At 42.4% G+C, this 15,478-nt stretch overlaps 1 protein-coding gene across 4 annotated transcripts in view; it reads right to left on the minus strand.

Moving 5' to 3' along the window:
• The window catches only part of galnt1 (UDP-N-acetyl-alpha-D-galactosamine:polypeptide N-acetylgalactosaminyltransferase 1), a 33,346-nt gene that overhangs the window by 5,469 nt on the left and 12,399 nt on the right, over window positions 1-15,478 (minus strand). For 3 of the 4 annotated variants that reach the window (XR_008416684.1, XR_008416685.1, XR_008416686.1), the window contains exons 5-14: window positions 12,496-12,662; window positions 11,953-12,080; window positions 11,797-11,876; window positions 11,209-11,379; window positions 9,867-9,984; window positions 6,673-6,853; window positions 4,394-4,533; window positions 4,139-4,237; window positions 3,510-3,644; window positions 932-2,768 (exon numbers count right to left, since the gene is read on the minus strand). Coding sequence is in view for 1 of the 4 variants with exons in the window: in XM_053887596.1 (XP_053743571.1) it covers window positions 2,622-2,768; window positions 3,510-3,644; window positions 4,139-4,237; window positions 4,394-4,533; window positions 6,673-6,853; window positions 9,867-9,984; window positions 11,209-11,379; window positions 11,797-11,876; window positions 11,953-12,080; window positions 12,496-12,662 (1,366 nt within the window). In the remaining 3 variants the exon portion in view is untranslated. Of the gene's footprint in view, window positions 1-400; window positions 2,769-3,509; window positions 3,645-4,138; window positions 4,238-4,393; window positions 4,534-6,672; window positions 6,854-9,866; window positions 9,985-11,208; window positions 11,380-11,796; window positions 11,877-11,952; window positions 12,081-12,495; window positions 12,663-15,478 lie in introns of those variants that run through there. The other variant, XM_053887596.1, reaches the window with a different exon arrangement.

A 15,478-nucleotide genomic window follows, 5' to 3' on the forward strand; every position in this document is an offset into this window, starting at 1 on the left:
ACTAAGAGCCGCCGTTCATTATAATGCAACATCAGAAACTACAGTACAAACATAGTCCACTAGAGGACGCTGTTTCTCACAAACACGAGTGTTCTAACGGGCGGATTTCTCCGAGAGGCTTCAGCTGACTAGTGACGACGGCAGACATTTTCAACTCTGGTCAGCAGCGTGGATTTTCTTTAGGGCTGTTCACAGCACTTGGAGACCCAGTCATGGGGGGAGTGACCTCAAGATTCCATTACCTCTACAGTTTTTCCTCTGACTCACCAGGGAAGCACAGCCCTTGTTTTGCTCTCATGACTCAGTAAAAGCGTTGTTGAAAGGCGAATTAACCGCTGAGCCAGAAGGCAATGTATGTTCACTTAACTCGAACTTCCACATCCTCCACCTCTCTCCCCCCCCCCCCCAAAAAAAAAAAAAAAAAAAAAAAACAGGAACGGAACGCAGTTGATCAAGCAGTAATAGAGAAAAAGAGATTGTGTCACTTACTGAATTGGTTACAGTAAAAACGCTGGTTTTAAAATCGTGAGTAAATCTGCCTCCAATCCAAGCGGTCCGTCTTCGCATACGTCCGGTCGGAATGTGCGTGACTTGAGTCCCGCCAGCAACTTCAATCGTCTAAACGACGGTTCTTACGGAATTTGTCCGCGAATAACACAGCGAGTGTGTGTGATGTGTCCGTTTGTTTTCACTTCGTTTTAATACACTTGATCGGGTGAGATTCCATCCTTAAAAACAGGTCGTTTCTCTGATGGCGTGGCGGCTGCCGAGCTAGTTGCTATATGGCGGGAACCCCGCTCATTTGCCGAGTCGCACTTTCGTACCAGACACATTTCTTCCGGCAGCGGCACAAGAAACACGTCTCTGACAGTTCATTCAGCAACAGCTGCGCCAGTGCCACGCGTCAGTAACACAAAATGTTTCCACTCACCAGGGGCTAACCCTGCGGCTGTCGACGCCGGGAAACTGCAGGGGCCGGAGAACAGCACGATAAGCGCTAGAATGTCACTGAAAAGCCGTGAGGTCATTGGTCGGGAGCTTGTTTGCCCATAAAAATGCGTTTCTGTTTAAGTCACATGATTCAGAGAACGAGGAAAAAAACCAGTAGCGGCCAGTCCGGAACTTACTGTATGAGTATCCAATCACAGAACACGCACGAGTCACGTCCTCAACTTTGATTGGCTATCGCAACTATCCACCAACTCTAACCTAGAAAAACAACATTGGGATGTACTATATGACATGAATTGATTATTGTTATATACGCTCCATGTATTATATTTGGGGGAAATACCTAAAAATGAATTTCACTTTGGTCATAAATGTCTGTCATGATTTCTGTTGAGAAGGCCACGCCCACCAAGGGAAGATGTTGCTGTTCACTTAGAGACAGCTAAATCATAAATTCATCTCTTCAGTCGCAGGAACCTGGTTTGTCTCTTAGTTTCCAACTCAGAATTTCAAATGTCTGCAGCATCATCAACAATCTCCATATGTAACGCGGGTGATAAACTGAAGCCATAGCAGCACCGATGCTTCCCACCCAGTGGCGGCACCTCGCCGCCCGCAGACTCCAGGGTGATTGTTCTAAATGATGTGTGTGCCAGAAGGAAGCAGGCTTAAATATGAGAGATTGAAAATCAATGTTGATATTTTGGCCAGAGGCCGCAGATAATCACACATTTTTTGGGGAAAAAAAGCCCTTGGACTGCATTTACAAGATATGAAGAATGGATGAAATGATCCGACTGCTGTCGTCTGGATGTGTCTAACCTTCAAACGTCTTTCAGCTGCCTCAAGTCCCTGCGGAGTGACGCTACAAGGGGCAGTAAGGATCAGTAACATATGCAGAGTTCTGTGCATTAGCTCCATGTCAAACATCCTCAGACACAACACATTGAGACAAACTACTGCATGGCACCACACTGAATCTAACATCATACAGTCCTGTTAAAGTTTGACACAGAAATCTGTATATCTGGGGACGACATACATTTCTCTCGGCTCCATTTTTAAAATGGATTTCCTCAGTGCGACCGCTTCTATCTGGAGGGAATGAAATGCAATGAGAGATACTGTACCACAAGGGAGAGACAAACATTGCTGCACGACATAATGGGGGACGGGGGCTCCACAAGGCTCACACATGCACACTCACTTTCACACTTGCTTCTTCATAGGAGTTCATCCAGAGTTAATTTCCAAAAATACATTTTTACAAAAAAAAAAAAAAAAAAAAAAGCATACAGCTCAGCATACATTCATCTCAGAGGAAACTCAAACACTGATCAAATGCACACAATCACTCAGACAAGGCAGTCAGTAAACACGATGAGCCAACCAGTGGACTGCTTTCATCCAAGGAAGCTGAGCGCCACAGGCTCCCTCAATGTGTAAATCTCGTTTTGATGAATCACAAAGCTAATGCCACTCCACACTCGAGTCTTTTCTGCTGGCGTTGAGGCTCAAACACACTCCTCCATCGGTCGCGAGGTAGTACCATCCATTCCAGTCTCCTGCTCGGGGAAGTCTCTGTTCCGTGCCCATCTTTAACACGTCCATTCCACCATGGATTGCAGGTGTATGCAAGTGTTTGTGTTCGTGAGAGAGTGGGATGTTGATCAGAAGACTTCTGGAAGTGTGACGTTGCGCAGTAGCCACTGTTGGGAACGAGAGTGTGTGCAGTCTCTGACACTGGGCATCTGAGTGTCCTCCTCGCTGGCCTTGTCCAGACACTGGTTACTGTTGACGTGGATCAGTGTCAATTTCTGGAGGAGGTATGGATGTTAGCTTTGGATTGTGGCGCAACATTTAAGAGGCAGAGATGACCTACTTGCACTCACACATCCGGCACTGACAGAACAATTCAGATCACATGACCAAAGTGAAAGGCACATATGGTGAAAATATTCACCAGCAAGCATTCAGAAAAGAAGCACTATACAAGCAAACTATGAAATTCTAGACCACATGACTAACACCCAAATCCTCTACTTAGAGCTCAATTCATATGACAGCGGGGTACTGTTAAGTTAACCCAGCATTTATATCAAAAGATAAATATTTTAGACAAAAACACTGACACAGTGAAAAAGTGTGGGGCGCCTGGTGATAACTAACAATAATAATATTATTTGGCTCACATATGACAGCTATACCACATAGTATAATACTGCTTAACTGCTGAGATGTGGACCAAGAAAATGTGTGTAAGATGACACCAAAACAAAGATAGACAAATGAGAGGAACTTTGGTCCATCACCATAGTTTCAAATGTATATCTAGAAAAAAAAAATCACTCATATCATCAACCGTAATGTGGTCTGATCAAATGTATGACTCGTAAAATTATTTGGCAAAGGATCATGCCATCCAATGTCTTCCACTGAACGCAAAGACATTCAAAGTAACTCCACAGAAAAAGCACGGATGCTTATTGGACTCAATCATTCAATTCATTGGAAAAGGGAACTTCCACTTCAGAGTAGAATTCATGAGGGCCACTTACCACCGGGTCATACTCCCACAGCTGGTTGCCTTTTAGGTGATGGCATTTGAGCATCATGACTGGTCCGTTCAGTTTGGACACGTCTAAACACAAGTCGTCTGTTCGTATTTCTTTATTGGCGGTGTAGGAGAAAACCTGTGAGCAGAGGGACGGTAGTCACGTATTACAGTGCTTGAACTGACGCAGCGATGCAAACTGTGACTTTTGAGGGGGACACACGTTTTGTGTCTGTCAGCATGACGAGATGTTTTTATTTTGGTTTAAAAATGTCTTCTGGTCCTGATTGAAACAAACAAAAACTGAAGACCCTCTACATCCTGGCTGTGTCCAGACATTTTTTTTGAGAAGATAACCAACAGGAGTGGAGACAAGGCGACCTCAACTACTCAACTTATTATTGTACTTTTGTACAATGTATAACACAGCAACTGTTCCTGTTTAAGATATTGCACAGTTCTAAAGAGTCAGCATGATCAGAAAATAATCCTTGTATATTGTCCATCCTTGGTAAATGAAGCCGTTTCTGCTGACCTGCTTTTACAGAATGCTAAAACTGTGATGTGAAAGACATAGAAGTATATTCTGGTGAATTCTCAATGGCTTTGTGGTGACACACTCATTGACATTACCTGGTTGCCTCCCATGCCGTGGCAGTTAAAGATGCCAACCTTCTCGTTCTCTTTGCGGGCCATATTATCCAGACACTGGTTTGTCTCCACGTTGCGGATCTTAAGTAGAACAAACAAAACAGATGCAATATAATAGTCAGACGTATAAAAGTGAGCAAAGCTCTTAAAAGCAAAACCAGAAGACGGATTCCTGCCGTCTGGCAATAATTAAGGCAGTGACTCAAAGAAGCTCATATATTTTATACGAGTGTGTACCTCTCCCAAAGAGTAGTAGTGTCTGGGTATCTGGGAGTCTGGGTAGATGTTCTCCAAGTACCAGCTGAAGGGCTTACATTGAAGCTTTTGTCTGAGAGATGTGCGAGACGTGATGTCACCATAGTCCACTTTGGTCACACCTGGACAGAGATGGACACATGCAAGGCATTGGAATATCTTCAGTTGTGCTGTGCTCACAGTAATGAACAGAAACTGAAGTGGTCATAGACCAAATCCTTTGAACAACCCAATAAAAAAGCTTTTCATTTGAGCAAATGTCTCCTTCTAATGAGGTTTGTTACTTTCCAAGTCTCCAGAAAGACACACCTAGAGCATTTCCTTTCTGAGAGTGACACTGAGAGAAAATACATCAACATTTTTTTGTTCACCAGGACAGCTGGAGAGTCCTGCTAAAGGGTCAACAAGTTCAACATAACAAGAGCTTTAACCTCACCAAAACAAAATATTGCGTTTTCAATCATTTAACCCATGACAGCTGATCCAATCTGACCCTGACCTGCCCATTTGAAATGAGAATTGTGACCCTTGAAGAGTCATGCACAGTTCTCCTCAGGACCCCTACACTGGGATTTTGACCCTCGGCACTGGGAAAATCCCAACAATTTGGTCAACATGTAGAGAGGTGTGACTGCTAGGTTGTGTAGGACTCCGCCTTTAAGGCAGTCTGTAAAATTGGGGCATTGCGTAATATAACGTCGTTACGGCAGTGTGTCATGAATTACACTGGTTTTCCAGTCCAATAACATCAATTTTCAAAATTGTGGGAACAGAAAAAAATATTTCCAGTGATGTATGCCATGTGCCTGCATGGTGACATCAAATATTTGCTAAAGACACACAGCTGGGGAAATGCAAAAGCGTGAGCCGGACAAAGAGAACAGCACTGTTGAGTGTTAATAGCATGAGAAATATTGAAAAATTTGACCCTCAAATTAGGGATACTGAGCAGCAGAGTGCCGATCACCACTGATCACTGATACCGATCACATGGATTGACAATGAATTTGTCATCAAAATGATGAGACCTTCAGGGGACATGATGTGAAAACATGAACCATTACCACATTTAATTCTGACACGTTTTTATATACCACTTGAAGAAGGTAAAAAAAATCTCCACTGAATGCAGCTACTATTCTGTCAAAAGGACAACTGAAAAACATGTAATTCGATGTGAGACATGGTGAATCTCTAGAGACTTTGTTTGCTGTGTCCGTGAAATATTTACATACTGGCTGCTTGTAGCGAGGCTCAAGAGAGAGAGAGAGCACTGTATTAATGAAAGTTTCCACTCTCACTTGGCCCATTCATGACATTTCAGAGTTCTTCTTGCCACTAAATAAAGTTCAAAATGAACGCAGTACATTTCATTTCTGATCTTGAAAATGTTATTTTTCCTAGGAAAAGCCTTCACTGAGCACACATTTCTTAAAGTAGTAAAAGGGTTAAACAAGCAAAAATCCCCAACAAAGGACATCAAAAAGGTAATAACCAACTAATGTAAAGACAGGTTGCATGGTGTTAGATTTCAATTGAACCTGAGAACATGTAGGGAAATGTAACATTGACAAAGCACACCGTATGAAGGTCTGCTGAACGTACTGGACAAAAACATATCAACAATGGAGAATAAATATCTATGAAGAGTTCTTAGCTAAAGAACTAAGAACTAAGCTAATGTTTGAATGTATATAAGAAGCCTTTCACCAAGACTGGCAACTGCTCATAATCAGACAAGATATCCACTTAAGACTTCTTAACTTCAGAGTATCTCTCTGTTATAAATTGAATCCAGCAGATCAAGTAACAGCTGTAATAGCAACATTAGAACATGAGCAACAAGGAGACACTCTCACTGTCAAAACAGAATCAATAACAAAGCTGTCTCAAACAAGAACTTTGAAAGCCTCCCTAAATTCTGCTGTTTATTCAGACGTACAGGTCGAACTCCTGCATCAGGAAAGTTGACCACAACACAAGCCTAAACGCAAAACCTCTACAAAATTTGATTGCGCAACCACGGTTAGCATACTGCATTTCAAAGGTATTAATTACATATAAGTTTGGGTGACGCTAACGTTTCACTTTGGACCTAAAAATATGTTCACATTCACTCCAAATCCCAGAGCTTCTTGTCTTTAAATGGTCTTAACACTGTCACCAGGTTAAGGGATAGATCACACCTCCCTCAGAGATTTAACCTCCACACCTGAGCTTGTACAGAACCGCTCCATCAAGAAAGACAAGCCTGAACGTACCAGGGGAGATGATGTAGAAGAAGTTCTTAAATTCATCCATCCAGACTTCTGCCAGCCGACGGTTGTTCTTATTGATGATCTGCCCTGTTCCTCCAGGGAAGGTGTAGGGCGTTGCTTTTCGGAAGACATGACCCACATGAGAACAGGTGACAATTTCCAGAGTTCCACCGCACTGCCAAATCTGTAAAGATATTGTATTAAAAAATATATTTGGTTTCCGTGCTCCATGTCATTTTTTTCATCTTTCCCTGCCACTCAGAGTTTCACTCAATTTGCTGTCCTTATTGGAAGCCATTTTAAACTACTGTGTGAAGGAATGACTGAAATGTCTGCAATAAACAGACAACACACGCTTCCCCTTCTTAAACTGCTCTCAGTTTCAAAATGAAAACTAGAAAAGCAATCACTGAGTGCAAACCTCATATATCCTTCAATCCTGGCCCAGATGCCAGAAATGGTCCTCCCAATGTTAAAGAATACAAAAAAATGACTGGACGTTACACATTGTACCATATGTCCATAACTTTCCATGTTATTCCACTAACTGGAACAGAAGTTCTCAACAATAACATAATGAGAGGTGCTAGTTATCGGTCACAAGTAGGGCAGGGTAGACTTCCATGTGCATGTACCAGGATCGATTCATGAAACACACTACTGTGTAGTGTGGCCCATTTTTAATCATGTGTCAAGATAAATGGTTCTTCTGCTATTCACTTGGTGAGCAATCCTATATTAAAGCAAAATTGGCATTGTGAGTGAAATATGCCGAACCAAATCAAAATACCCAGGTCAAATCAGGAGAGGAATTTATTGGCTCTAACTGTAACTGTGGGGTCCACATCCTGATGTCTAAGCCATTTTTACCTCCTCCAAGGATGAGATGTGTTTGCTGGTGTTAATCCAAATCACTAAAAGAACAGTTATCGGTTTTCAAAGAAACCTTCAGGAAATGTTGATTTCAATGGACTATTTAGACCATCAGCGTGACCGAGGGATTAGAACTGTTGTGGAATTAGATGTTGGATATTGAATCCACATCCAGCTCAGTTTACTTCTGGCGAAGCAGCAGCGCACACTACGCCCGCCAGCAAGAGCCCAACCATCTGTTTACACGGAGTGGGAGGTGCCATTATCCAACAGTTTGTGTTGATGTGGGCCTAAAATGCCAGCATCGTTTTCAGCGTCACAACCTCACAGGAACGGACACTGATGCAGCATTCTGAGATGTTCTGAAAACCAATAATGACTTGGACGTGCCTAAGACAGAGGCGGATAGACCTGGACAATGACCTCATTGGTGCTTTAGATATACAGATATGCTTTAAATCTATATCAGAACCAGCTGATGATTTCCTCTGCAAGTGAGAGTCCGACTTCTGTGCAGTTATGCGTTGAAATGTCTTCATGATTTTGGTGGAACAAGAGGGAGGCGCGCGTGTCGAGTCCAGAGAGCGCTTACATTCACAGAGCGGTGACTGAATCATTACGGGAGCACCGGCAGACGAAAACAACGATTTTTGGTCCTGCAATGCTGTAATCCGCAGTCAATTAAGACCTGCATCTGACGTTAAACACTGGTTAAATTAACATGGCATCACACGGTGTTGTGTGTGCCTCAAGGACCCAAAGGCTGACAGCCGACAGTGCAGTGGCAATTTTGGAAAACGAAACAAAAAAAACCAAACGCTTTTGATTGTCCTCAAATCTTGGCAGCCCTACTGCATAAGCATGCACACAGAGAGAGAGAGAGCACAGTCCACAGGGATGTTACATAAAAATAGCAGGTGAGGAAAATAGAAAGTTTTGTGTGCTGCATAGAGCAGGTATCACACTGTGTTCAAAACTCTCAATGGAAGACCTTTTGAGAGGAAGCTTTTCAAGGGAAGACGATGGTACTACCTGTGTTGAGACGAGTGCAGTGGCAATTTTGGAAAACGAAACAAAAAAAAACAAACACTTTTGATTGTCCTCAAATCTTGGCAGCCCTACTGCATAAGCATGCACACAGAGAGAGAGAGAGCACAGTCCACAGGGATGTTACATAAAAATAGCAGGTGAGGAAAATAGAAAGTTTTGTGTGCTGCATGGAGCAGGTATCACACTGTGTTCAAAACTCTCAATGGAAGACCTTTTGAGAGGAAGCTTTTCAAGGGAAGACGATGGTACTACCTGTGTTGAGACGAGTGCTGTGTTTAAAAAAAAAAAGCGATTCTGAATCGATTCGTACATCAATTCTATAAAATCGATTCGTAGGTCCAAAGACCGAATTAATTAATTTATGTTTTAACACATATTCTCCGGGTGAAGTCCAACCCCTGTCAAAATAACCGAAGCAATTGCGGGCTTCATTTGCAAAGATATGCGGCGTCAGGCGACTGATGAAAGTCACAGAGCCACACTACGCTATGGTGTCTCGCAAACGTCTGTTATCCCAAACATGCACCAGTCAGTAAAAGAAAACGTGAAAAGTAAGCTTCTGTCTGCAGTCAGGGTGGGCTTTACAAGTGATACGTGGACATCTTCGCAATCTTACACGAGTATTGATGAGAGTGAGACCTCTTGTCGTACGTACCACAGAGAACTGTTCACATACTGCACAATGACCGTCAGGTTGCTGTGAAGTCAGTAACCAGCACTCTGTTTACATTTTCAGTGGCTGAGAATATCTTTTTTTCATTTTGATCATAACATAAAAATGCATTAGTATTAAACGGCAGCATCTCTTGGGTGAATTTTTCATGTCCTATTTGTAATAATGCAGCAGTCCCATGAGCAGTCACATCTGGCTTCTGTGTCTGGATCTTTATTATCATTTACTATGAATCCTTCATTCATTTCCTGTTGAATGTCAACATGATACTAGTATTAATACGTTGCGTAACTTGTCATGTGATCATGGCAACAGCTCAGAAAATGGTTTAAATACTAACCTGAATCGAGATTGGATCGGATCGAATCAAATTGAATTGTGATAATCAATTCTAAGTCATGAGAATCGGAATCGAATCGATTCTTGAAATTAGAATCGATACCCAGCCCTAGTTGAGACAAATATTTGATTGTAGTTCAACACAGAAAGAACTCTTACAAATGATTAAGTCAAACTTGGAAGTTTATCGAGTGAATTTGTCTTGGTGTTTGTGCTTGACGCTCCACAATGCTTGCCAGCTGGTGGACAAGGGTTCACTCACTCTAAATGAGATTTCCAGGTTCTCTCCTCCCCAGATGTCCATTCCGGCATCATAAGTTCCAATCTCCTGGAAATAGTCTCGGTCTATGGAGAAGAGTCCGCCTGCCATGGTGGGAGTCCTGGAAGGAGGAATGTTGAAAGTTATGAATGTCTTCATTGCAGAATGGTCACACAACAGCCAACTGGAGTTCACACTTTTTTTTTTCCTGGTTTTTTTCACTTCCTTTCACAGATCGTGCTCCCCTTTATTAACCTTCCCAGCCGGTATTTGTTTTTGGATGTTTTCACTTTACCTACCAAAAAACTAACTCCGCTTTTCACTTAACTCGGAAGTGAGAAGTCAGAGGTGGTAATAACTTATAGCCGAGTTCAGTCACCCAAGTTGGAAAACTAAGACGGTACCAGGACAGTGCAAGCCACTTGTTTTCACTGAAACAGTGATTAGGATACAATTGCCCTATATGTATTTCATCAATATAAGTCATGTTAAATCTATTCCTAGTGCAATGAGTTCAACCAGATCGCAAGCAGCAGTAGCGGTAAGAAGCTGCATCAACAGCGACAGCAATGGATGAACAATAAAACAAGCACATAAACCTTTTATCACCAGAAGGCCCCCGAGTAATAGAAATAATTGGGAAAATCTATAGAACATTCAAAAAGCCAAAGGAGTTGACAAGCAGTAACTGCCTGTATGTGCAGTCTTTCAAGGCATTTTGAGCACGCGGCTATTTCGTAGGATGGGATCATTCTCCCTGGTGCAGGTTTCATTGAGACAAGGGGGTATTTTCAGTTGAGGACCAGAAAAGATACACCCGGAGATTGGATAATTATGCATGTAATTCCAATTTACACTCGGTATGTGCTGAGACGGTTTTTCCACATCACCATGACAAGCAGTGCTCATCTCTGCCCCCCCCACCCCAACCCCTGCACATTCACTTGTCGTCACTCACCATCTCACAAATGCATCAATCTAACAGTTGCAAAAACAACAAGCATAAAAACACATTTTGTTTTAAAAACACATCTCCGCGTCAACATGCAGATAATGAATGATCAAAGAATAATGATCTGGGCTCATGTCAGTGGCACAAGGCTAAAAGTCAAGTGGTGAAACATTTCCTGTGACAATTCCTCCATGGGCATGGACATGTGCACTTATATGAGCCCTTAAGGTGCATTTCTGATGCGTGAAACCTGTGCAAAACAATTTTTCACAGAAGCGAAATACATTACATAAGATACAATTTCAATACACGCAGTGGACCAAAAGAGAAGAGAGAACAAAGGGAAGTCATGCTAATGACCAAAGTTGAACAACATCGCATGTCAGCACTCACCTGACAGGTAGCGTTCTGTCTCCTTTGCGTCGGTCCATCTCTCTCTGTGGGACTGGGTACCAGCGGAAGTTAAGCTTCCAGTTGAAGCCTCCATATGTCATGTCTGAACCCGCCATGTACTCAAACGTATCATCACTGATCACATCGATGATGGGACACACCACAGTTCTCCTGCAGATGATAACATTTAGTTTTCAGTCAATGCAGTCTTTGCCATGGCCAAACTAGACAAGATACAGAGGGCACTACGCTTAATGTGAACTTGCCTTTGCACAATGTGTTTTTCATAAACCAGAGTTTAACAAGGGCAATAGTATAGGATATTATTAGATAATCAAAGTGTAAGAGTGATTATGCTCGCCACAGGAGCTTATGAAATTAAGTATTTCCTTACAGGAGAAAATCCAGAGTCAGCGCTCAATCGCCCTCTACTGAATGATTCATCCCTCAGAATGATAGTGTACCGCCTTCAGAGTGTGAGATGGCATAAAATGAAAAAGTCATGCAGAAGATTAAGCCCTGTGCGCTCTCTGTATTATATTAGGAAAGAATGAGCACGAGACGTCTGTGTATGTGCTTGTATCTTACTTGTCCTGCTTGATGCGGGACAGCAGAGGCTCCAGCCAGCCACTCGTGCATTCACAATGAGCATCTAGAAAGGTGATCACCTATAAAACAGCCACAACAGGAAAAGTTAGCAGATCACTGAAAAAAAAAAATCATCTGTGTATCATACACACACACCTGACCAGTGGAGAGCGAGGCTCCCTTGAGTCGAGCTCGAATCAATCCTGACCTTTGCTCCATCCGCACCACTCTGACCCGGACTTCCAACCTTCTGACATACTGCTCTAATGGACGTTTCAGGAAATCTAACCAAAGCAAACAGAAAAAATACAAACACAGTCAATTTTTAAATATATTACAGGGTTTAGGGAGATTTTGTGTTTGGGTCTATGCAGGAGGCACAAGGCATTGTTTACGTCATTTATACCTGTAGAGAGCAGGCCTCAAGCACCGCAGGATAAAGCAGTGTTTTGTAGCGGCGGCTGGAGGGGATTGAGGGTAATAACGGAGTGTAATCCCTGCTGCTGACGAATTAAAGACCTAATCTCCCCCAAACAGGGATTAAAAGTATTGCACTGGGTGGAGTGGCACACACAAACTGTATATTCATCCGGGCTAAGGGATATTGGTGAGCACATAGGCTGGTGACCATTCCATACTCGACATGATCAATATCATATCCTGAGAGTAGTCAGACGAGTATTTTATGCATGTCTGTACCTCTCTCACTGGCATCATCCACCAGGACAATCTCTTCAAGTAGTGAGTGGGGCGAGCGGTCGATGACTGAGTGGACTGTTCGCAGTAGTGTGCTCCAGGCTTCATTGTGAAATACAATCACCACACTGGTACGGGGAAGATTATCAGGGTATAGCTTGTTCTTGCACCTGCAGAGAATGACAAAGACATTTGCAGTCAGGCTCCACGTTTACAGTAGTAACTTTGAAATGTGCTGACAGACATCACAGCCCAGTGCGACACAGAATACCAAAAGATGGCACAAGTCGACACTACTCCGAGCAAAACCAGCGAGAGTTAGGGATGGGCGATAACGTATCATACACATTATGCCGCCAAAAACAATCTCCACAATGATAATTCTGCGATAAATTCGATGAACACACGGCTCACTCGCTGCACTGTTAGGGACCATCAACAAATTCTAAAACGGTATGCAATGAAAAACAAGCATTTTAGGAGAGAGAATTGTGATAAGGTCTTTCCATCACACAAGACAAAGGACTGACAGTTTGGATCATGATTTCGAGAATAGAATCTGACCAAATGATAATTTATTCACAGTATTTCTAATATTTCTTCAATAGCAGGGTAGGGGTTAGTGCTGCAAGTTTCTTAGGTGAGCCATCCCATGAGCCTTGAAGATGCTTAAAAACAGCAAGATTTGCCTTCAAAAACACAGGCCAACTTGCTAATTTGTCTTGGCCTGTCTTTTACGGAGTGCAGTAGTTGCTCATCATTTTGGAAACACCTGGGCTATTTTTCAAGGCAACACCATACTCGCTAAATTGCACTCACCACCAACCAGAGACGGACATATGAATCTCAATGCGTGTAGCATGTTCTGCTCTGCCCCAGGGATGTCAAACTCAATCACACGAGGAGCAACTGTGAGCAAGCCAATCGCACCAGCACAAACTGGCACACCCTTCACAAGAAATGATTACGTAAGGCTAAACTGAACATGCAGCATTTCTGAGGTTCACCACTCACTTCACCTCGTCGCACAAGGCCCTTTGCTCTTCTCCCTGTTCTCCAGACTTCATTGAACTCCAAACCTTTTCATTTTCCAGCTTGAGTGTTAACAATCCCCACTTGCCAGAAAACAGGCCCTCAAATGGCAAAGCTTTAACCTTTCAGCTTTCTGGGTCATGATAGTTTTAAACATGCTTTAAGTTAGCATTACATTAAATCCCGAGGCAAAAATGTGTATTTAAAGCTCTAGATGGCAACATTAAAAACAAGTCAACCAGATATGGCCAGTTTAAGTTTAACATATGTGCACTGACTCCTAGCAACAGGTTTCCAGATAAAGGGTTTACAAGAGAAAAAAATCTGTTGCTCAGTTATTGAGAAAATAAAACAGGGAGTAGCCCCATGCTAATTCTCAAAAGGATGATCTCATCCAGACACCATGACGTTTCAAGAAGGAGCCCGCATGTAAATAGTTGATGTAGTAATATCAGCCGAGCCAGTCTTGGTTAGCCATACAATCTGTCACAGATGATCTGTTCTTGCTCTTTCCAAAGCTTTTGCCTCCGCTCTTCTCTGCTGCTGACACAGAGGATAACTGTAAATAACATACACAGCAGATGCGTGCCATGGGATGTCGGTTATGCACGTGCTCAGTGCAATGAAAGGTGAATGATTTCCACGTATAATGGCTCAATGTAAAAATATAAACATGACCAAAGTGCTGCATTTAAAACTTCACCAGATTACGTATGCCATGTGACTGTACGGTGTAAAAAAATAAAAGTATGATTTTGTAATAAAAGGTTTGACTTCACCACTCTCACACACAACGGTCAACATAAAATTATTTTAGGAAGGTGGAAGTGAAGCATAAAAACCAAATGTATGCCACCAGTATGAATACAGCAAAGCAAAAGAAAAAAAAATTTCGTAGCACATATCAGCTATATAATCACTCTTCTCATTTCTCATTACAACATAATGTCTTGTGTAAGAAGTGTATTTCACAAATCACATGACTATTTCAATTGGTTTAGTCTGTGATTCAGTTGACGGGCGAATAACAATTTGGATCGTGGGAGTGTTGAATCTACTGGATTTCTAATGACGCTTTGCTACATACATCCAGCAATATTTTCAGAAACACATTTGTTCTAAATAAGGCACATACACAACTAGTGAACAGATGTTTGACAATTATTGGGACTGTCTTGGCTGTTAGAGGCATGTTGACAGCTGTGTGTGAGTCGCACATTTAGGCACGTACACAAGGTGCCAGTGCACTCTCGCAAACACATTCCATCAATATTGGCTCCGTCTTATCACCTAATTAGAAAAGCAGATAGAAATGGTAGAGTGAAAACACACATGGTAATCAACTCCTGCTCGAAGACTAAAACCCATTTCATGGATCAATGTCCTCTTCGCTTTCCTGCCAATCTACTGTGCGAGTGTGTGCACCTGTGTGTGTGTTTGTCAGTCTGTGTGTGCAATGCTCCCAGTGTCCTCAATACCAATGTGTATACAGTTAGCCTACTAAAGAAGAAAACCTGAGTATGTGACTGTTTATACCTTTACACGACGCCGATACTGACTGAACCCGATATATTTTCGTTGTGGAGGCAGTGCTCGCTTACAAAGCGCTGGTCTTAGAGCTAAGTGAAACCGGAATCTTATGAAACTGGCTTCCAACTCAGAAAAAGTTTGGGGCTGGCTCCAGTGCCTTGTAAACGCTGCTGCAGGCACCAGTGCCCATGGGTTTGTGCATCTCCATGAGACAAAAATCTTGCTGTGCATTTGTCTGATTTATTACAACAACAGCAGTGATTATTATGATATTATCCTCAGTTTTACTTCCTTATTCATGCTCAGCTTCGGAACACCCCTCATCAAAAGCATGGCATAGATCAGTGATTTAATGCACTTCTCAATGACAGAAAGCCAGATGTGCAGCCCTAAAAAACGATCCACCGTATAAATTATTAATGCT

The sequence above is a fragment of the Synchiropus splendidus genome, chromosome 15, assembly GCF_027744825.2.
Source record: "Synchiropus splendidus isolate RoL2022-P1 chromosome 15, RoL_Sspl_1.0, whole genome shotgun sequence".
NCBI lineage: Eukaryota > Metazoa > Chordata > Actinopteri > Syngnathiformes > Callionymidae > Synchiropus > Synchiropus splendidus.